The sequence below is a fragment of the Leptosomus discolor genome, chromosome 14 (assembly GCF_034619465.1).
Source record: "Leptosomus discolor isolate bLepDis1 chromosome 14, bLepDis1.hap2, whole genome shotgun sequence".
NCBI classification, from domain to species: domain Eukaryota; kingdom Metazoa; phylum Chordata; class Aves; order Leptosomiformes; family Leptosomidae; genus Leptosomus; species Leptosomus discolor.
This window is the reverse complement of record NC_141404.1, coordinates 15,965,299-15,987,590: the sequence shown is the minus strand read 5'-3', so window position 1 is coordinate 15,987,590 and position 22,292 is coordinate 15,965,299. Positions and strand designations below refer to the sequence as shown.

General features: G+C 47.0%; 1 protein-coding gene and 1 long non-coding RNA gene across 3 annotated transcripts in view; one reads left to right on the top strand and one right to left on the bottom strand.

Annotated features, from left to right (window-relative positions):
* Positions 1–914: 914 nt before the first annotated feature.
* On the bottom strand, positions 915–11,031 carry LOC147414501 (uncharacterized). Of its 2 annotated transcripts, XR_015183878.1 has the most exons (3): positions 10,829–11,031; positions 4,504–4,673; positions 915–2,224 (listed from the first exon to the last, which is right to left on the bottom strand). It is a non-coding gene; the product is annotated as an uncharacterized LOC147414501 (long non-coding RNA). The 2 variants fall into 2 exon arrangements; XR_015183877.1 differs by lacking the exon at positions 915–2,224 and having other exon boundaries at positions 4,203–4,673.
* Positions 11,032–12,486: 1,455 nt separating this feature from the next.
* The window catches only part of ADCY9 (adenylate cyclase 9), an 88,418-nt gene continuing 78,612 nt past the window's right edge, over positions 12,487–22,292 (top strand). The window contains exon 1 of the mRNA XM_086473079.1: positions 12,487–14,236. Within this exon, the coding sequence (XP_086329205.1) occupies positions 12,538–14,236 (1,699 nt within the window). The 5' untranslated portion in view covers positions 12,487–12,537. The remainder of the gene's footprint in view (positions 14,237–22,292) is intronic.

Here is a 22,292-nt window from a genome sequence, read left to right as displayed (position 1 = left end):
ATGCCAGGAGAGACGGCTGGGGGCGGCAGCAACACAGAGCCAGGTATGTCATCCCACAGCAGGTTAGAAACAGCGTGGCCAGCGTCCCATCCGTTCCATAGCAGGTCCTTAAACCCCTGACATGGCCTGGGGAAAGGCAAAAAAACCCAAGATAAGTCTTAGGGCGAGGGATTTGGGGATAAAGAGGGGCAGCAAGGGAAAATGAACCCGGCAGCAAGTATAATACCGGTGCCAGGGATATTACATTGAAAATTTTGGACCTAGTGTGATAAAGATCAGGTGAAAAGTGTCCTGAGAGCCAAAGCCGGCTTTTCAGAGCCACGAAAGTTGCTGGCAGAATCTCCCAGGGTCAATTGGAGGGTCAGGATGGATGGGGAGGGAGGGAGGCAGGGATACCAGATCTGCCTAAATTCGGGTAGGTCTGGGACTCCAGCAGCCCCAGAGCCCAGCTGGCTGGGGACATGGCAGGTGGTGACAGCCGAGCAATGGGTCTGGGGTGGAATGGGGGGGATTGCAGGAACACCCCGGCTTCACCCGGCACCAGATGGCAGAGAGCAGCAGGGACGGTCTCGGTGCTGGACCGGGGCTCCAGCCACATCCCTGGGCTCTGCCGCCGTGGCAGAGAAGGGAAAGACTTTGCTGGGGCTGCAGGGCTGTGGAACAACTTCCCCCCCCCCCCCCCCCCTTGCTTGCAAACATCATCATCTTGTATATAAACGCAAAATGCCAAAATGTGAGTCAGCTTAATGGCAGTTTGGCTTCTGCACAGAAACAAGCTGATAAACGGCAGAACTACAGTTTGCAGAGGTGATTTATTCCTCTTTCAGGAGGTTTCAACAAGTCGCTTCATGGCAGGTAGGATACACTCCCATGACATTAAAAAAAAAAAAAAAAAAAAAAAAAGGGGGTTTTTAATCACAAAAATTGTTTTGTTTTTTTTTCAATCAGTTACTTCCCATTGATGAGGAAAAACCTTTCAGTCTCAGCTAGTGGTCAAACATACTTTTTTTTAGCTTTGATATACATTAGAGAGCGGAAAGAAATGCGGACAATATCTTGCTATGAGCAGTAGATTCAAACTATATAAAGGTTTTTTGGTTGGTTTTTTTTAATAGCTGCTAAATAAGTGTTGTGGCCCAATGCCATGATCTGGCACAACAAAAGATCCTATTCACACATTGCAGCAGATCTGAGACCGCCTCAGGAATCTTAATTCCTGAATTTCTCAGCTTTTTTTTTCTAACATAAAGAATCTCAATGAGCCAATTAGGGAGATCTTGAGATCACGTAGTTTTCTTGGTAACCGACGCTATAGTTTAAACTCCGCTTCATAAACACTCAGTCATGTACTTATATCTACACGTGTAAATAACCCCATGCAGGTCAGCAAAACTAACCACGTACACAAAGCTAAGCACGTGTGAAAAGTGTCTGCAGGATTGAGGCCAGCGATTGCAAAACAGTTTAAACCATAATCCTCCATTTTCATTAGTTTCTTGAAAAACTTCTGCTATGGGCTTGAAATCCTTCCTGTTTTGTTGAGCCAAAGGTGATTTTTCTCCCCAGGCAGTCTGAGCAAAAACCTTCCCGCTGGCTCGAAGTCGTTCGGCTTCAAAAATCACATTCCCCACTAAGGACATTCTGCCCTTTTAATTCAGAGAGTTCAACGTTGACATCTGTTGTATAAAAAAAGCTAATTAAGCACAGTTATTATTTGCTATAGGTAAAAGTCCTCCAACAACACAGCCCAGCGCTGCTTTTGCAGAATAAAGCAGTACCTGTAGGCACTGGGAGCATCCTTTATGCCTGTAAATGGGGTGTCGAGTTTTGAGCCTAATATGTAATTTAAATAAGACCTCAGGACAAAACGCTACCTGTTCATCCTCATCTAGGATGCTGAGCGGTGCAGAAGTGATGGGCTCCAGGCTTGAGCTCTGTTCTCTCAAACAGAGAGACATCCACCCACGAACGGCGCTAAATCCTTGCTGCCGTGTCCTGCCTGGCTGGGAAAATTAAGGCAGCGACTGGGGTTGCTGGAGTTCCTGTGGTTAGTGAAGCACGCTGCTCCTTTAGGGGAAGAAGGAGGTTTGCGGGCTGGTTTGCAGTCTGGCTGAGGTTGGGAAGATGATAATCTCTCCGAGAGCCCTGCCTGCGTTTCTGGCTTCTAAGAGGAAGTTTGAGGCTGTAGCGAAGCGATGAAAGCCGCCTGGTTGAAGCAGCTGGGCTGTGAAGGTAAGACAGGGCAGGATGAAAAATCTGGTTAAAAATCAACGCACTCCACTCAGGACAAACTGTCTCTGAAGGAATATGGCATGTGCCTTGAGTTTCAACTGAACGTGACAAGAAATGGAAGAGACATCCAGATTAAGGGCAAATCCTTCAAGAAGAGCTTAAATGGTCCTGATAAAAAATAAAACATGGCAATCATTATTTGGGTTATAATAAAGTGGGGTTTAATAAATACATGCTATGACTGTGAAAGGGGAATAGAATATTTTGCCTGCTCTTCCATGGAGCCAAAGCTGAGGAAGGAACTGAAGTGGATGGTAAAAGAGGAGAAATGAGCAGACAGGAAAAAGCCACTTGGCACAAAAGCTCTGTTTCTCAGCCCCAACTTCAGTTTATAGCTGAACACTTTTCTCTACTGCCACGTGTCTTTGCCTCCTGAAACCACTGCAGGGGTTCACCGGAGTGTGCAACATCCTCCAGCCATCCACGCAGAGGACCAGGCAAGCTGGTTGTGAGAGACAGAGCCCTCGAGGGAGGCGCGAGCCCGCGGTCAGCACCACGTACACCCCGGTGCGATGGCACTTCTGCTGCCACACGGCGTGCCCCGTCATTACAGTGGAGAGGGGAGCTTGCTCTTGCTGCCCTGCAGAAACGTCACCTGAAGATGGTGGATTTTTTTTTTTTTAATAGATTTTCAGCCATGCTTCAGCTTTGTAGCAGGTTCTCTAGGCACCCAGGAGTTTAATATTAATAACTGAGATGTTTTGACTAGACACATAAGACACACAATCTGTTTGTTTGTTTGTTTGTTTGTTTGTTTGGACTTGAAGAAATACTGAGAGGCAATTTCAGCTCCTTGCTTTGTTTTCTAAGAGTTCCAGGAAATAATTTACCAAATTAGCAGACAATATGTGGGACAGTTTCAGGCATGTGGCGACAAGATGGGGTCACACATGGTAGCACAGCCGCCAACTCAGTCTGCACCAAATTCCCTTTTTGAGATACCCTTCGGTAAATAACTCATCTGTCTAAAGCGACAGAGGCATAACCTCTGAGCAGCTCTCACAGGCACAAAGCACACAAAGCTTCCAAAACCTGCAGCCTGGAGGGAAACGTTGGTGGGAACTTACCGAAAAGCCTGTGACAGGTTATGGTTTTTCCTGGCTGTGTCATGATGAGTTCAGTGCGTGCCACAGGGCACAAGAGTGCTTGATTTTTGCTTAGCAAGTGTGACTGTTGGTGCTCCCGTTGCCCAATCGAAGGAGATTCCTGGTTTATAAAAGGACTAGGGCCCCATTCCTGAATCCTGATTGCATCCAGCCAATAATTGCTGGATTGTATCATTTCTCCCTCCACGATCTTTTGTTGCACCCTATGTGCTACTGCGGTTTGCCCCCCCCCCCCCCCATTCAACAAACATTTGCTGTTTTCAGTCCCCCAGGGCCGATATTCCGCCTTCGCTGCAGAAGCATGCATTTTCTCTTACCGCTACCAAAAGGTATTTAACGTATTTGCCTGCTCCACAAACAGCAGAACCCAGACCTGACTGACGTCGCATTTAACCTCAGTAATACACCACAGTTGTCAGGGCAGCAACATAGGTAAAGCTGGCTAGGAGATGCAATAACCATCTCTGCATTAGTGTTTTCAGCTACATTTTCTTCCCATCTTGTTCCTTGGAAACAGAGCTGGGCACGTGGCAGAAACGTGCGTTCACGTTCAGTTTAAACATGGTTGTTCGGAGGCGCTCGCTGCTCTTTTTGCCCTCATGCTCCGTCGACTGCCCCGCAAAAGTCCCAGATACTCAGAGAGCATCAAGCACTCCATGAGAGCATCAAAATGCTAAAATTAATGTGATTTTTGGGTAATTTTTAAGTACGTGATTCTGAAGCCCCAACAATAATCTTTTACTGTAGTCTTTGTGCAGTGTAAATAAAATCTTTAAGTCATAAAGCGTGAAGTGCAGCAGCAACTGGTTTAGAATGAAATCAGGTTTTAATCAACATAAATGCTAAATGTATCACCCAGCAGTAGAATCAATGGACTGTGTTGGGTCACCCCAATTTCAGTCACCACACTAACAGAGCAGGGGTCAAATTCCCCTGTATAATTTTTTTCTTGTTTCGTCAAGGGCTTAATCTTACCACCCAGCAATAAATTGAAGTAATGGCTGGTTCCTGCATTTGCAGACAGGAGAAGTGTACTTTTTCCAAGCTTCTAGAACGCAAGCGTGCAGAAACCATCTTAAATACAAATGAAAAATGGGTATAATACTTTCTCAATGCCTTCCACTTCACACTTGTCACATCATTGCTGAATTGCTCAGATATATCTGCTCCGGTTGGAGTAGTGGGGGTCATCTGTATTCCTTGGCAGCATCGGAGCTGCAGCCACAGAGGTGAAATCTCAGGTACAGCTGAGAAGAATGCTCTCTTCTACCCTTTCTGGGGAAAAAAAAAAGAAAATCACAAAAAATCCAGTATTACTGAGTCGGGTTATTTTTTTAAACGATTCTGGCACCCACAGCGCAGCATAACAGATTTGTAGTTAAAATACGCTGTGACAGCCTGAGCCAGGGGAAGGGAAAGTGAATCTATTTAGGGATGTGGCTGGGAATGCTCAGCTCGGGTGGCGATGGCTCTCACCATAGCCTTCACCAGCTCAGCAGTGCTCGGGGTCACCTTTCTGTCGTAGATCAACCGAGACAAGGGATCAAGTCACAAAAAAGCCACAGCAATTCTCTCCTCCCCAGAAACCTAAATTTAAAAAGGGCTCGGTGCACGCATAGCTAATGTTTCACTAAGTTTCACGTTGTGTAATTCCTCGTGGCACTCACAATCCCGTAGCCAGGGTTTTCTGTAGATTTGCAGCACGTCTTTCTTCCAAACCGGCGGCGTGTGCACAAGATGGTTGCATAAGCCTGTAATGGTGCCGGTAAATTCTCATCCCCACCTCTTTTTGCTTGAATAATCCAAAATACTAAACATGAAATGTGTCGCAATTTGCCACTGTGCTGTTGCAAAAATCAGAAAAGGGTAAAATTGTGCACTGCAAGGTTCACACATGTTGCAGAAATGACAGTTTTTCCAAATCTCTATCGTTTCCTCCATAGGGCTGCAGGAAAATCCCATATCCAATGTCACCCTAGGAGGAAACTAGCCTGCAAGGTCATATGAATAGTTTAGACTAGTTTAGTTCTGAATAGTTTAGACTAGTTTAGTTCTGAATACCAGGTTAGTTTAGAATAATTTAGTTCTGAGGGTCCTTCTGCTGCTCCTGTAAAAGAGAACCCCCTACCCGTGAGGATTTTCCTACAGAAACTGTGCTATGGAGACAGGCTGTCTAAAAAAGTGAGCTGTGAGTGCAGAAAGATTTTATTTTCTGTTTCTCTATAGAGTTGGCTTTAGAAACCTTCTTTCGCGAGATCACGTGAGTTGTGACGTTAGACAGGTAGAGGAGCACACACAGGAGCTTCACAGCCCGAGGGGAGCAGGCCGCATGATGGCACAGGAGAACAGCACGCGGGCGTCCAGCCCATCTTTCAGAGGAGATGGAGGAAAAGGTTCCAGAGAAAGTAAAACACTGGACTTTCCCTAAAGCAAAGGGTTGTTTTTTTTCCCCTCAGGCCAGTAGTGGTTACACATCTCATCTGCTCAGGGTTCCAAAAGCGTTACTGGTGTTCTGTTTGCCCATCAGAACGGCCTGCTCCGCGGGGAAGGTGAAGCCCGTTCCGAAGACTTCTGACGGAAGCGCCAGCGGCAGCCGTCTGCTTGGAGCAGGAAGAGCGTGAGAGTGGCCGGCACCCCGCACGAAGGGAAAACCGGGAGTGCTCCCGGGAAGGTGGCACACAACAAGGGTCTGCCTGGCGGCCCCCTGCAGCGTTTTGACGGGTGTCCTTTTGCAGGACGCTAAAAGTCACCGATGCTACATCTTGGAGATAAAAAGCTGAGCAACCTGAGAAGGTGAGAACGGGTGAATTAACACTATGATTATTTTTCTACTTCTTGGCCTGACTTGGAGTCACAGAAACTCCTCCCTAATTTGTATCATATAGGGACTATTTTTACATGCCTTTTCACTGCCTTCCACCTACTCACAACAGTCCTGACGATGACTTTGATGTCACTCCTTACTACTTGACTGCAACTGTGGGTCATTTTCACTGTTTTCTGCTACCCTGTGCCGTGCCGTAAAGCAGATTACGGCACAGCGGCGGGAGTGACTCAACTCTCCTTTGGGAATCCCAAACAAGCACTGCTGCAACTGGTCTCCAATCAGTGTTTTATAGCTTCTACCCTGTCTTCTTGCGATCATTTCTTAATGGCTGAAGACTTTTCTTTAGCCTGGTCATAGCCTGTCCCTTGTCTCCCTAATTTGATGTCCTGAGAAGCTGCATGTAGATGGAGTGGGAGCTTGATGCTGGGCTAGCCCAGGTGACATCAACGACTGCCACTTGCACAGCCCTTCTGCTGTTTATTCTTTGGTGCTTCCACACCCAGACAGCCCCATTCATAGCAATCTTAACACTCCTATTTCAAGTAAAAAAAATGCCTCTTTTTTCCTTTTTTTTTTTTAAAAAAAGCAGCAGAGTGCCATGCACATTCCCCCACCGAGCGCTCGTATTTACAAAAGCGCGTTAGATGTGGCTGTGTCTGCAGGCAGCAGTGTTACTTCCTCTCTTCGGAAACGGAGCAAGTTTCTATTTCAGGCTTTGCTGACTCAAGGGTGAGGTACCCAAGCTGACTCAGCAGCTTGGCAAGCCAGGAGCACTTCTGGTTATGAATGGAATGAGCAATAAATTTTGTCTTCGTCTTACAGAAATGTATATTTGAGTGAAGCCACCTCCTGGTGGCAGACATTTTGCCAAGTTAAGTGGTACAGTCTGCTTTCAGCGTAGAAGGCCACTCGAACGAGACAACCATAAAGCCTGCAAGTAAAATCCTGGTCCTGCGGGAGCCAGCGATTCTCACTCAGCTGGGCCAGGTTTTATCCTCCCTCTTGAGGTCTATGTCACGTAAAAAGATCTCCTACTGCTTACTTGCTTATTTTGTCTGTGCATCTCATCTGGGACATGAAATTTTGTCAGTAACATGAATAATTTGAACTGCAACTGCAGAAGGATGCAAACCTAGAACACAAAACCAACCTGGCTACCCCAGGGAAGTGAGAAGAATGCACCACGTACTCAGCTTCTGTGGCTACAAGTGGAAAAGACGTCAAGGTAATCCTTGTGCATGTCTTTGATGGAAAAATGAAATAAGTATTGTGATACTTTCCTAATTCTAAAAGCCATGGATGAGTAACAATCCTCCAAAATACTTTCTAATGTTTACCTGTTGGTCTGTGAACAGAAGTCAGAGAAGTTGATGGGTTTTTTTAAATCCATAACATGAACTCTTTCACCTAGAGGTTACCAGGATTCAAAACAAAGCTCATAACAAATGCTGCACACGCCAACCAGGATGCAGATGCAGAAGTTTGTCAGAAAGTGAGATCCTCCTGTTTATTAAGGTGAGAAAGTAGGGAATGGGGCATCTGGGCTGTGTCCCTTGAGCCTTTCTGTCTGTGGATGGACAAAACAGGTTTTAATGTCTTTTCCTCCAATATTGATGCTGTTTCCAGAGCCAGACAGGATCAACAGCCTCCAGCCATGATGCCTTCTCTTTCAGGCTGTCAGTTTTCCTTTGACAGCATACCATAAAAGCCACGAACTTCTAAATAGCATTCCTCCCCCCCGACTACACCAACTACACTGGCATCAATATACGCTGTTGTTCTAGCCAGCAGTTCCCGTGTCATATTCCTCTGCCTTACGAAGGCGGTTTGTGAAGTCTAAAAAAGCATCATGTGGGTTGTCACATTTCAGAACCCCCCGCAACAGTTTTGCACAGCTCCATCAGATAAGCGCTGAAGTACAATATTATGAACGTCAAACAAAAGCTGATCATTAGAGCTGACAAAGCTGTGCCTCTGAGAAGGGAAGTAAAGTCAGTTCTATAGACTAAATATGTATATTTAGCGGCATGAAGTTAAAAGAAATGTGCAAGCAGGATATGCATTTGCCCAGCTATTGCTCTGTAAAATATTTCCTCTAACTCCGTCTCTGAGAAAGGAAACCAGTCACAGGGAATTTTGGAAGGGCAGTCAGAGTTCTCTGCGGGAAAACCGCACAACCCAGAACTACCAGACACTAAAATGAACCCGGGACTCAAAATCAACACTGCATGGCAGCTCCCAGCTCTCCCAAGACCTGCTAACTCTGCTTGCTAAGAAAGCAGACGAGAGGAAGCACCTTCCTTAAAGGATGCTACCAGCATTACCCATGCAGGCACTGCCTTGGAGGGACGTGCTGATTGTAAAGTTCCGTGGGGTTAAACTCCTTCTGGATAAAAACAAATCAGAATGGCGGGGGGGGGGGGGGGGGGGGGTGTGTGTGGAAATAACAGATACAACGTCAAACCACTTCTTGCCCTCTAAGACAAATTTTACTCATGCTTGAAATAAACACAAGCATCAGTGGCATTTCTTGATTACGGTTTACTTGTATTTAATCTGCTGCTTGAATTCAGTGGAGAAAAATCTGCATGATAAAAGCAAGGTGAAAGAACAGTGCCCATGATGTAACACTCAATTAAAAACATTCAGTCTTTTGGGAGTCAGCACTAGGTCCTCCCCAGCCAGCACAGAGCTAACACAAGTGAATACAAGCCAACTGTTCTCCCTACTGCACTCACACCTCCGCAAAACCAGATAACGACGGAGGAAGCTGGGGGACGGCTGGGCTGGTGAGCATTGGTGACTGTTTCACCTGAAAGATCAGAAGGAGGAGCAGGATGGGAGCCTATGAGTAGCAAACCTAGTAGGAGTTTCCTCGGAGGAGCAAGGATTCTGAACAGCCTTGAGATCACGATCTGAAGCCAACCAAAGAGAGGTTTTGACATGTCAGATGTCTTCTTCAGTCCCATTTCGCTGTCCTCCGAACCAGCAAATGAAAGCTGGGAAAGAGGAGACTACTTCATTAGCGGAGATCAAAAGCAGTCTCTGACTAGCAGCCAGACAAAATTTGGGATCATGTGGGTCACTCAGCTAAAACTTGTGATGTAGCCAGGATCTTTGATGTTGTTCTGTTTGTTCTGGGAACATACGAAGCCCCGCTTTATTGAGCGCAGAGGGAACAAGACACACTTCTCGGTCCGAGCTGTGCTTCTGCTTGTCGCCCGTCTCCGGCACACGCGTACCTCCACGCCCGAAGCGCCGGTCGCTGCCGCGTGCAGGCAGGAAAGCGCATATGAGTGGCCTCTCTCTGCTGCGCGAGCGTGGCTGTGCCCGGGCGCTCTCCGTGCAGCACACACGCACCTGAGCCACCCGCTTTGCACGCTCGCTCGCTGCCGTGCACACACAAACCACCGCCTGAGTTTTATTTTGAGTGAAGGTACAATCCTGCCTCTTCATTTTATATACTCTTGAGAATTGAATTAAAGCCCACCCAAGCAAAGTTCAGTAATAAGTATCAGTTTGAAAGGCCTCACCTTTTACCACGCTCCGGGCAAACCACGTTTTACTTATTTACCACCCAGGCGCTCTCAATCACCCTGCGCCAAAGGAACTGAATGAAATCGTGACTTTGTTGATACCAGAGGGAAAACTCACACCTTCAACGGGAGGAAAATTTACCCTGGCGTTGTTTTCAACGACATCCTGATTTACTTAGAAATAATAAGGGCTTAAATGATTTCCTATTCCTCCCCCATATTTTAGCTCTTTGTAGTTTCTACCGTTTTTGGAGGGAAATGCAGCTGACCTGACTAGCAGTTGAGTAAGGATGTGATAAGCAATAATAATAAGCCAGTACTATCATAAAGCAAGGCTAAAAAATTTATGTTTGAACTTCAGTACCTCTGGTCTCAAAGATCAAATCACCCGATTTCTGCAGCAATGTAAATCTTACAGGTTTACATAATGAAGTAAAAACCCTCTGGCAGTTTTCCCTTAAATTCTTTGCCGTTGAAATAAAAACCCTTTTTCCTTTTCCCACCAAATTTCTACAGTATCTATGAATCTTTGGAAATCGTCACACTTGTTTAATCCTCCAGAATAAATAAATTCATCAGCCTTTATGAAGTAAAAATGTAACTTAAAGAACATTTAGATGAATCAATACCAAGGCTACAAAGAAGTCTCAGTAAAAGTACCAATTAATAGCCAGGCCCAGGAGACCATCCCACCTTTCTGCTCCGCCAGCTGGGGGATTTCTTTCTCCCTAACGATGTTTGCGTGGTAAGCAGCACTCACTATAAAATATTGATCAGGAAGCCATTAGCTGGAATTCGAGAGATGGCTGTGTCATAGCCAAAACAAAACAATTATTGCTATTGATTGGACTTTCTTATTACAGAGTATTTTGGTATTTGAGTACGTCAGGAAACACAAATTTCTTCAAAATAATAATACCACAGTTTACAGTATGGTTACTGCACAGTAGGTAATATATTTACAAAGGAAATGGGAAAAAAATACAGGTTTCAGTTCCAGTAACTGTGTAGCCACATATTTTCTATTACTACTTTTAAAAAAAAAAAAAAAAAAAAGTGTATTTTACCGAACGGTGTCATCTTCAGAGAAGGGACTGTCTGAGAGACTGGGGAGAGGCCCCGGGCCAGGGGGCGAGGAGGAGCTGGTGGGGCTGAGCGCTCCGTGGGGATCACCTGTGGGCAGGGGTGAGGGAGGGAGAGCGGGGCAAGGCGGGGCATGGAGAGCCCGGCAGAGGAGGGGGTGGAAAGCCGGGCGGAGGACGGGGACAAGAAGCCGAAGCAAGCGCAGAGGAGCTCTACACAGGAGGGAAAGATAGGGGCCGTCTGGGAGGAAGAGATAATAAAACTGAGGGAGCGGTGCAGGCGAGATAGCGTCAGTTGTAAACAAGCGAAGAAAGAGGAGAAAAATACCCCAGCGAGCTCCCAGCGGCCGCGGGGATGCGGAGGGGTCGGGCCGCTCGCCGGGGAGCGCCTGGTGTCTGCGCACGGCACGGCCCAGCCGCGCCGACGGCGGCGTTTCCCCGGCCCCCCCGGCAGCACACCCGGCCCTGAGGGCGGCGGTGGGAGCCACCGCCTGCGGGGAGCGGCCGGGCCGCGGAGCGGGGGGGACGGCGACGCCCTCAGGGACCCGCCCGGCTCCAGCCGCCGGTTACCCCGCGCCGTCGCGTCCCTCTCAGCCCTCCCAGCGAGGGGGCGTCGCTGCCTCACGGAGGGAGAAACCCCCGGGCCCGTCCGCGCGGGGCGGTGCGGGTGCGAGGGGACCGGCTCCCGCCCTTCGCCCCTCAGGCCGGGAAGAGGGCGGGCGGCAAGGGGAAGGGGGTGGGGGGTGTGCGCGCTCCCGTTGCGGCGCCGCGCCCCATTGGCCGGCGGGGGCGCGCGTCCACAGCTCCCCCCCCCCCCCCCCCCCATCCCCTCCGTGAGGAAGATGGTGGCGGCGGCCCGCGCCTGAGCGCGCCCCCGTCGCTCCCCTCCCCTCCCCTCACACGGCGGCGCGCAGGCGGGCGGGCCGGCCCCCGCCAGGGCACGGAGCTCCCCGCGGCGGCGCGGCACCACCCCGCCGGGAGCGGTGACGGGACTGGCCCCGCGGTAGGCGAGGAGGAGGCGGAGGCGGTGGCCGAGTCCCGCGCCGGGGACCGAGGGGCGCCGCAGGGGCACTCGCTCTCTCGCCCGGGCGCTGCCCGCGGCGTCAAAGAAAGCGCGGGGCGGCTGCGGGCCCAAGGCCCCGTTGGCGGGGAGCGGCGGGGAGGGCCGCGCAAGCCGGCGGGGGGCGGCCGCCGGTGCCGTCCCGGCTGGGCGGGCGGGCGACGGAGGGAGGGAGGGGGCGGCGCGGCGGGAGCCGGCCCCTTGGCGGCGGCCGTGAGGGGAGCGCTGCCCGGCGGGCGCGGGGAGGAAGCCGCGGCCAGCTGCAGCCGACATGGAGGAGCGGTCCCCTCCCGGCGGGGGCCCGGCGTCCCCCCCGCGGAACTGAGCCAGCGGCCGCCCGCCCCGCGCCTCGGCGGGGCTGCGGGAGCGGGGCCAGCGGCGGGCGGCAGCCCCGGCCCTGCCCGGCCGGCAGAGGCGAGCGAGGCGAGGGGAATATGTGGGGCTGCCCGCGCCCCAGCGCCCTGTGTGCCGAGCCCGGCGAGCGGCGGAGCGCCGCGGCGCTGCCCGGCCGCCCCTCCGCGCAGGCGGCGGTGGCGGCGGGAGGAGACTAGAGGCGACTCTCGGAGGAGCCCGGTGGCTTTCCCAGCCCGAGAGACCCAACTCCTGAGCGGGCTCTTCAGGAAGAATTGACAACATGGCTTCCCCACCGCACCAGCAGCTGCTGCATCACCACAGCACCGAGGTGAGCTGCGACTCCAGCGGGGACAGCAACAGCGTGACGGTGAAAATCAACCCCAAGCAGCACCAGGGCTGCTCCTCTTCCAAGCACTGCAAGTACAGCATCTCCTCTAGCTGCAGCTCGGGGGAGTCGGGGGGCACCCGCCGAGCCGGCGGAGGTGGCGGCAGCGGCCCCGGCCTCCGCCGGCAGAAGAAGCTGCCGCAGCTCTTCGAGAGGGCCTCTTCCAAGTGGTGGAATCCCAAGTTCGACTCCAACAACCTGGAGGAGGCTTGCATGGAGAGGTGCTTCCCGCAGACCCAGCGCAGGTTTCGCTACGCCCTCTTCTACATCGGCGTAGCCTGCCTTCTCTGGGGTGTCTACTTCGGCATACACATGGGAGAGAAACAGATTGTTTTCATGGTGCCGGCTCTGTGCTTCCTCTTGGTATGTGTAGTGTTTTTTGTGTTCACTTTCACTGAGACTTACGCCCGCCATTACGTATGGACTTCGCTGATACTCACCCTCCTGGTTTTTGCTTTGACTCTTGCTCCGCAGTTCCAGGCTCTGAAGCCTATCTCAGGAAGTGGTGACATGTCCAATCAGACTCCTCCGGCAGATCCCACAGACACTTGTCTTTCTCAAGTAGGCAGTTTTTCTATGTGTATTGAAGTGCTCTTGTTGCTGTACACGGTGATGCACTTACCCTTGTATTTAAGCTTGTTTCTGGGACTGTCGTACTCGGTCCTCTTCGAGACCTTTGGTTATCACTTCCGTGATGAGAACTGTTTTACACCTCTCGGAGCTGGTGCGGTTTACTGGGAGGTGTTGAGTAAAGCCTTCCTGCACATCTGCATCCACGCCATAGGTATCCATTTATTTATCATGTCCGAAGTCAGATCGAGAAGCACATTCCTGAAAGTGGGACAATCCATCATGCATGGAAAAGACTTGGAAGTGGAAAAAGCCCTGAAAGAGAGGATGATTCATTCTGTTATGCCAAGAATAATAGCTGATGACTTAATGAAGCAGGGGGATGATGAAAGTGAAAACTCCATCAAACGTCATTCCACTTCAAGCCCCAAAAACAGGAAGAAGAAGCCCTCCATACAGAAAACCCCCATAATATTCCGTCCTTTTAAAATGCAGCAGATAGAGCAAGTGAGCATTTTATTTGCAGATATTGTTGGCTTCACGAAAATGAGCGCAAATAAATCTGCCCACGCTCTGGTGGGACTCCTGAACGACCTCTTTGGACGTTTTGACCGTCTGTGCGAGGACACTAAATGCGAGAAGATAAGCACTTTGGGAGACTGCTATTACTGCGTAGCTGGCTGCCCAGAGCCTCGGGCAGATCACGCTTACTGCTGCATCGAAATGGGCTTAGGTATGATTAAAGCCATCGAGCAGTTCTGCCAAGAGAAAAAAGAAATGGTGAACATGAGAGTCGGTGTTCATACCGGGACAGTCCTGTGTGGCATTTTGGGAATGAGGAGATTCAAGTTCGATGTGTGGTCCAATGATGTCAATTTGGCCAATCTGATGGAGCAGCTCGGGGTGGCTGGAAAAGTCCATATTTCGGAAGCTACTGCGAAGTATTTGGATGATCGTTATGAAATGGAGGATGGAAAGGTGGTTGAGCGAGTTGGTCAGAGCGTGGTAGCTGACCAGTTAAAAGGTACGTGCTTTTTATTTTGTGCCTAGTCTTTTTTTTAAATTTTTCTTTTATGAGGGAATATATTTTCCCTAGTTCATGTTTTGTGCTTGCTGACTTGCAAATTGAACGCATTTTGCGTTTGACTGCATGTGTTGGTGATCAGAAACATCATGGGAATTACAGAATAAAAGATGCCACGGAGATAAGCGTGAAAATTCATCTGGGGTACACAAAGTGTGCTCAGACTTCAAAACTCCTTAGCGCTCCTTGTGAGAGTAGCACATCATAGGGAGAAGGTTAATGTGTTTGCTGTCTGCAAGAGGTTTTTGTTTTAGTGTTGTGTGTCATCCTTTAATTTAGTAAGTAAACTTGTTAATTGACTTCATGTGCCATACATAGAGCATATGTGTTTTGCAAAATTATGTATATCTGTGAAAAGTTTTTTCTGGCATTGGGAGAGTTGGGACTGCGAAGGCATTTGGGAAAAATGACAGCTGGATTCACAGAAAGAAATGAGCACTGTAGATTTGGCAGTTTGATATAGCACGTTGTTACAGTTAGAAGTTAGGCTGGAAAAAGTTACTCAGGTGGTTCGGTGAGCTGGCAGATGCTCTTGTTTCTGCAGCTCTAAGGATTTGGGGATAAAACTGCAAATTTACCATTCAGAAAAGAAAATGAGGGATCCTTCGGTTCCTCTTATGGCTTGGCTAAGGGTCTGATTTTCACTTTTCTATGAAGTATTCATTTTGAAATGAAACCTTTGACTGCTTTCTAGCAGCACTTAGAAGCGTGTGCCGGAGGATTGTGCATGCTGAGGGTTTAATTGCCTCTCCAGTAAAAGCTGTGTCTCTTCAGTGCTGTGCCTTTATCTCGTGGAGGTACGGTTATCTGCAGTGCTCGTAGCCCAAGGTGGGGAGCAGACGAATCAAAATGGGAGCGGAATAGGTTGCAAACCCTTTTGTGCTATGTGAGTTTATTCGTTCTGTTTATAAATGTACCCATTTTTATAAAGCATGGAAAACAGTGGAAGAAACTGAAGGAGTCACAGGACAGCATTGTGATGGAGGAAGGAGTTATTTGTTGCAACAAATACAAAACGAGGCCAGGATGGTTGTAGAAAGGTCAGTGAGTAAGGCCGGGGTGGGGGGGGAGAGTATTGCAAAACAGTGGTGGGAGCGGTAACGGCAGGCTGCTCGCCTGTGGCAGGTGCTTATTTTGATGTGACACAAATACTTATTTTTGGTGAGCTAGTTGTCTGCATGCATATGGCAGCGGGGCTGAAATGAGAGGCTTACAGGGAGGAAAAATATCAACAGTGACATTGGTGGCTGGAAGCCGTAGAACTGAAGCAGACGTGTGTCCCTGGGCTTTGGCTTTCTATTTAGCTTCTAAAAATACAAATTCAGTTAATTTCTTCGAGAACTGTTGACACAGATGTGTTTCAGTGGAAGTGTGCTTTCAAGAAAAAAGGATCAGACATCATCTCTCTGTTACTCTAAGCTGAATCTTGCTGTTCTGGTGAAAATAAATCAAATAGATTGTAGAGAAACAACCCTACAATATTTGCCTCTTCCATCTACCTTTACAGCCAGATCTGGTGTGAAGGCCCTGTTGTGGCAACAAATGGAATTAAGTATTTTTGCTAAATTTGTAACTGTACTCGATATCATTAATCACAAAATGACATGAACTTACTTGTGGAAACTGATGGTACTGCTCTGAAATATTTTTATTTGTTCGTTTGTATTTTCTAGGAGATCACAAGAGCACCCCATGCCAGGAGTGTTTTTTTCAGGGTCTGTCTCAGACCTGTGTTCTGTCCTCACTTAAATTTATTGCAAGAGGGCACAGGCTGCTGCGTCTCGTCGGTATGGTGGTTTGGGTTTTGCAGCTTTGGGTGCCTTTCTCAGGCCCTGCTTTAGCCAGGGCTCTACAGATGAGCACGCTGAAATGCACTATAGATAAGATGAAGCATGCTTTGTGGACTGAGGTTTTAGTGGTCTTTTCTTCCCCTGAAACCCAGCTATGAAAGGAACTGGAGCATGTGGTAAGAATTGCTTTAATGAGGAATAGGGGTTGGGTTGGGGTTTTTTTCCCCTTTCCCTTCTGTTGTGGAACTGCGATTAGCTTCCACTTCTTATCAGTGTCTTACATAGTTAGAGAAATCAGAGTCTGTGTGTACTTCTAAACCAAGCAGACCTCTGCCATGGCTGCCCCTATCCGCAGGTCTGTGGCGCGTGTAGTCCCTTTCCCTCCTGTACCCGGACCTGCAGGGGCACATGGTGGGTGCCACAGAGTTGCCCATTTTTTCCTGTTTCCTCAGTACTTTGTTCTGCAGTCAGATTACTTGGCTGATAGGTAAATGGCATGAGGAGAAAAAAAGAGGGCGATAATAGAAGCAATCCAACAGCAGTGCCACAGGCTGGCATCTAGAACCTGCTGCAGGGGAGGGTTTTGTTAAGGAGCAGCTCTAAGATGTGATAGAGTAAACTGAGATGTCACCTCTTAATTATTTGTCCTCTGCCAAGCATCTGCCCAGTTTTGTGAACAGAGGTGCTGTTAGGAAGCTTTGCTTTGCTGTTTTCCCTGAGAGTTCATTGATAGTAGTGATAGAGAAGAGGAAGTTTGTTGTGGTTGTTTAATTATGTCATACATTGTACTCTTTTCAAGTGTGAAAGTGCTGCGAAGATAACAGACAGAAGCTTTGTTTCCCTACCCCTACTTCACTTCTCCACTTCCTTTCAACCTTTCATATCTTAATGATATCCTATTTTTTATGTTGTATGTCTAGTATATTATCTCTTAATTGTCTGAGCTCCCACAGTGGTCGTTGCTATCTTTCTGAGGCTAAGTCAACATGATCAAGTAAGCTCTTTATAGAGCAAGATGGGAGGTGCTGAGGACTCGGTGTCCACATTATACACGTTTCGGGACTTCTACCTAAGACTGGTTCTGGATGGGGGCTTTGAACAAATGTACACCTGTGGTTGGAGCGCGTCAAGTGTGCTCCTGGAGCGAGTCTTTTGGCTCACTTCACCCAGAAGGAATCCAGGTACAACCCTACAGCGCGCGCCAGGGTGCGTAGGAGTGAACTGGGCAAACTGCTTCAGAGCCGTGCTCCCCGTTCCGTTTGAAATACTAATGTAGGGATACCCTGAGTTGTCCTAGTGCTGCTCTCCTTTTTTGGAATAGACAAAACTAAGTTTCTCTTTCCCTGTGCTGTTTTGTGGTTCACTGAAATCTTAGGATGGAAATACCTTCTCTTCCTCCTGTGCTTCCTTGGCTCCTTATTGCAAGAAGTGGGGCCCTGGTATGTTCCCTCCTGTTTCTGACTTCTGAATTAAGTAGATGGTGCCTAAAACAAACCAACAAAGGGAGCAAGCCATTGACCTTACAGTGTTCTCACCTGTTTCTGACTGCTGTTTGTTTTAAGATTGCTTAGGCCGTCTGTTTTCACGGCACGTGATCCCCTCGGATGTGAGGGGAGCGCAGGAGAGCAATGTTGCAGTGATTTTTTTGAAGTTCGCAGATAAACCCTGGACATCAGTTCAATTATATCTTCCATAATAATTTTGCTGTGGGATTTGAGACAATTCACTTTTTCTGTTTTCTTGCTGAGCTTCCTAGCAAATAAATTTATTGAAGACTATGAGATACTGAGAGTCACATAATACACATTGGTGGGTCCCTTCTGAACTCGAGTCAGAGATCTCAGGATATAAAAAGTTCTGCTTATGGAAATATTTTTGTTTTGCTCTGTTCTTCTTGGTTGTTTGCATTTCTCTTTCTTGTTACTGAGGAGGTCACAATATTGCTGTTTGCCAGCCAGCCAGCAACTCTTCCAGAAATACCAGGGTCACCGGCATCTTTTTTTTTTCACTGCTCAAAATACATAAGCATGTTGAGGCAAGAATGCTTTCTCTGTGTTTGTAGAGCATAGCACAGAGGAACTGTGATTTCATTTGGGGCATTTGTGTGTATGCTGATACGCTGGTCAGTCGCTGTTACTGGAATTCCTGTTAAAATAATTCCCCAACTTTGTGCAGCGAGGCACCTCCTTGTTCAGTTTGCCTCAAGGAACGGCTTTATCGCTGAATTTCTGTTAAAGCCCTTGAAGATAGACACGCTTTTCTCTCTGATTTTGTCATTTGCTTCCTCATGGAAAAAAACGTAAGTGCACGCTGTCACCTGGCTGACCAAACCGAGCCATTGGTGGCTTCGGAGGGAAGGGCAGCTTTCACAACGCTTACTGCGTGAAAAGCCACCAGTTCACCTGTGGCAACTAGTGGCTGTTCCTGATAAAGCATATCAAAGATCTGCAGCTACTGGATTGTCTTTCACTGTTCTTCATGTTTCTTTTAATGCCTGCTTTACTTTCAAGTTACTTCTTTTTTAATAATGCAAATCAGTTATAAAAGTCACCCTTTTGTTCGATATTGAAACCTTTTACTGTAAGTTAAGGCTATTATTTCTCCATAAATAGCCTAGCTCTTTGTGTGATGGCAACCTGCAACCCATGGGATGCTTTTCCCTTGGCAGACCATGGGATACAGCTCTGCCTGGTGACTCGATACTCTGCTGCTGCTTCAGGTTTGGGTTACAGGGAACACAGTGCGCGTGTTCCTGAAAGACAGAAATCTCGGATAAGGTTATGAAGAGAAGTCATTGAATTTTTATTCCCTTTCTCCCCTCTGCAGCCGATCAGGGGGAGACCACGATTACACCCTGATGGCAGTGAAGTCTTCCCTGCCTGCCCTGTCTTTGTGTCCTTTACCAGTCCTGCATGCAGAGGACCCGTAGCTGTCACGTGCTTCTGGAAGTTCATAGGTAGATGAAAGACAAGATGAAAGTTTTCCTTAGCTTTTTGAGCCCAGCCTGCTGGGAGTAGTGTAAATCTAGAAGGCTTGTGCTTGTGCCAGCAGGATGGCGCTGCAGCGAGCTCTGCACAGATTCAGCTTCACGCTGTGGCTTGGCTAAGAGCACCTTTAGTCTCTAGCTAGGGAGTGTTTTTGGGGTGAGTGTAGGAGGTCAGGGTGCTTGTCTTGTGTCTTACCAGCTGCTGTGCAGGGCTTCCTGTTCAGCCTCTAGTTTCATCATGTTCAATAACTGTAAATCTTTAGATACTGGCTTTTTATATTTACTGAACTTGTTTGTGACAGACATGGCAATTCTGGATTTCATGTGTCCCGATACTAATCGGACGGTCAGGCAACAATTGATAGAATAAATGTCACTTTTTTTTAAGTGGTAATGAAGTAAGCGTGTGTATGTATTTCCACTTTCCCACAAAACAGGGTTCTGAGTGCTGACTGAGACAGAAAATTGTGGTGACTAGTTAGTTTATCGATTTTTATATAATCTCACCTATTAATTGTTGTTATTGAGGCAGTGGTTCATGATCTTATTTTCAAGTGTGAGACTGAAAATAAAATACAATATGCAGGTTGACTTCACTCCTGTATTTAGAAAATGAAAAGTATGCAGTGACAGATAAAGAATTATAATTAGAGGTAATTTGCATGAAGGCATATTGCCAGGAATAAGTAAATTCTACATTGATTTTACATTTTGACATGATCTGTAATTTTACCATGTAATAGCAAAAAGAAAAGGAGGTAAATAGTGAATATAGTTGCTCAACCTGGTTCTTGTCAGGTCTTCATGTGGTGAAGATGTGTTTCATAACTATAAACAAAAGAAAGAACTTTGTAGGAAAACATAGTGATTATTGAGCTTTCCAGATATTTTACGTGATGCAATGACATAACTTTTTCTGAAGTAAACCTATGGATTTGCGTATTAGTGCTGATCAGCTTTACTGCCAGGTAGGTTCTGTGACCTCTGCAGGAAGGTCACGATTTCTCCAGATTTCGAGAAAGGTTTGTTGAGTTGCTCTTGGTTTTGTTTCTGTGAGACCAAGTAGAAAAAAGCCCTCAATTAAAAAATACTCACACTTAAGCTGTTTTTATTGTTTAAGAGAAACTTGGACGTTGGCTTTTGAGGCTTTGAATTTAATAACATACTTAAGGGCTAATTTGACTGCACGCAGTGAACAATAATCTGTAAGCATAGTTAGTATCTGTGTAAGATTCTCCACTTTGTACAGGATGGAGACTGACTCTAACCATGTGCTTTGTTTTAACAATCTGGGATTCCAGTTTCAATTTATTGTGTGTCCTGACACTAATTAACAATTAAGTCAGTGCAGTACTGACAGTCTGGTTGTAAAGTGTTGCCGCTCTGCCTGTTTAGGCCCTGTATAAGCACTGTAGCACAAAGTCACAGTTTCGATAGACCTTGAGTCACTTACATCCTACAAGAGTTGGAGTGAGCATGGCAGGAGTGGAGCTTTGTGCTAGAGCATGGGAAAGATGAGCGCTGAAATCCGAGGTCCAGAGATACTGGAGGGACAGCATGGATTCTGCAGCATTCAGTGATCATTGTCTGCAGAGTCCTTCATTTATGTTTCTCTCTTTGGCTGCCCAAAGTGTAGGTGCTGTGATATACACAAATAACAACTCTGATCTCTCCCTGTTCACTTCAGTAAACCTTCAGAGGTAGGTGAGGGCCTATTTAAATGCAAGAGAACTTGTTTAAATAAAAGCCTTGACACTGTGGCTTTTAGAGGAAAAAAGATTGATGGAAAAGACAAAACAAAGTCAGAGACACATAGTTTATATTCATCTTCTGTCATGAGGAAGATGCATGATTTGAATGGGTTGTTTAAAACTCTTCTTGCAGTTATTTCACAATATGTACTTCACTTTTCCTTCTGGCAGGTGAAGTGTATAAGAAATTACATTCTCCACTTTAAAACAAAGTACAATTTCATTTGATTTCAAATTGCTGTAGACTGTCCTGGAATATTACTAGAATTAGTAAATTAAAATTATTTTCTGCCATCTACAGTTGTGTGTAACCTCTCTCTCTCGATCCTGAATCACAAGCTCACTCCATCCATCCTGGCTCTGTAAGGAGAGACAGCCATTCCTCTTTCCGTTACAGCTGACACTTGAAAATTCCCTGCTATTTTTAGATGATTTTCAATCTTATTTCAGTCCTTTGAAAAGAAAAAAAAAATTCCTAGCCTTTAAATTTTTAACTTCCACTGGGAGTTGCTATTTCAAAGAAGTCACCTAGTCAATTAACACATTTTAACAGGTTCTGTTCTATACATTTGCATTATTGTGATGGCTGTTTCCTACTCATTGGTTTGTAGGAAATTGTTGGAACTCGATTTAAAGCACAGCTGTGCAGGTTTTGAAAGTGTAGCTGCTGGCTCCCAAGTAATAATTTGTGAAAATACAGAGTGGCAGTTGGAAGAGAAGCGTAGCCTGCAAATTGTACCACAGTGTTACAGCTTTTTCTTCACCCAGACGTCCTGTCGGGGCACTGGTACTGTCTTAGGCAACAGGACAGATTTGCTGGTTAGGCTCATGTTGCTGGGCATTTCTCAGTATTGGACTGTACCAGAGATCTGTACTGCCCTTCTAAGCCAAACTGTTTTCATCAAATGAATATTCTCTTTGATCCCTCCACCCCCAACGTTTTAACCTAGAGCAATAGGCCTGGTGGATATATGGTTTTAGGGATAGATATTTTTCATGGTTGTGAAATTAGTTTGTGAAGGAACAAAACATGCTAGATATATTTCTTCAGCTAGCATCCCTCGGACTCAAAATGGCCCTTACAATTGCCTGAAAACTTTCGGGGTTTGTATTTGCTAAGTACCTTAACGCGGGATTTCTTAGCAAACCATATAAATAACAATGATTATATTGCAAGTCTTTATTTCACTGATAGCACTTATGTTCCTCTTGTTGCACTTCTAAAGCTGTTGTCATCAACTTGACTTGATAAATTTAGAAATCATGTTATCGTCATAAAGTAGCATTACTTATAAAATCTCCACAAGTTACTGTAACAGTGCAGAGAAACTAGTGGAATAAAGTCCACTAGCTTGCTGATGGACCTTTCCTTCTGTCTACTGCTCAATATGCAGAAACATGCAAATGAGGGAAAATGTCTTTTGCTATACATGTAACACCCTGAATATCTACTAGTCAGAGAGCAATTT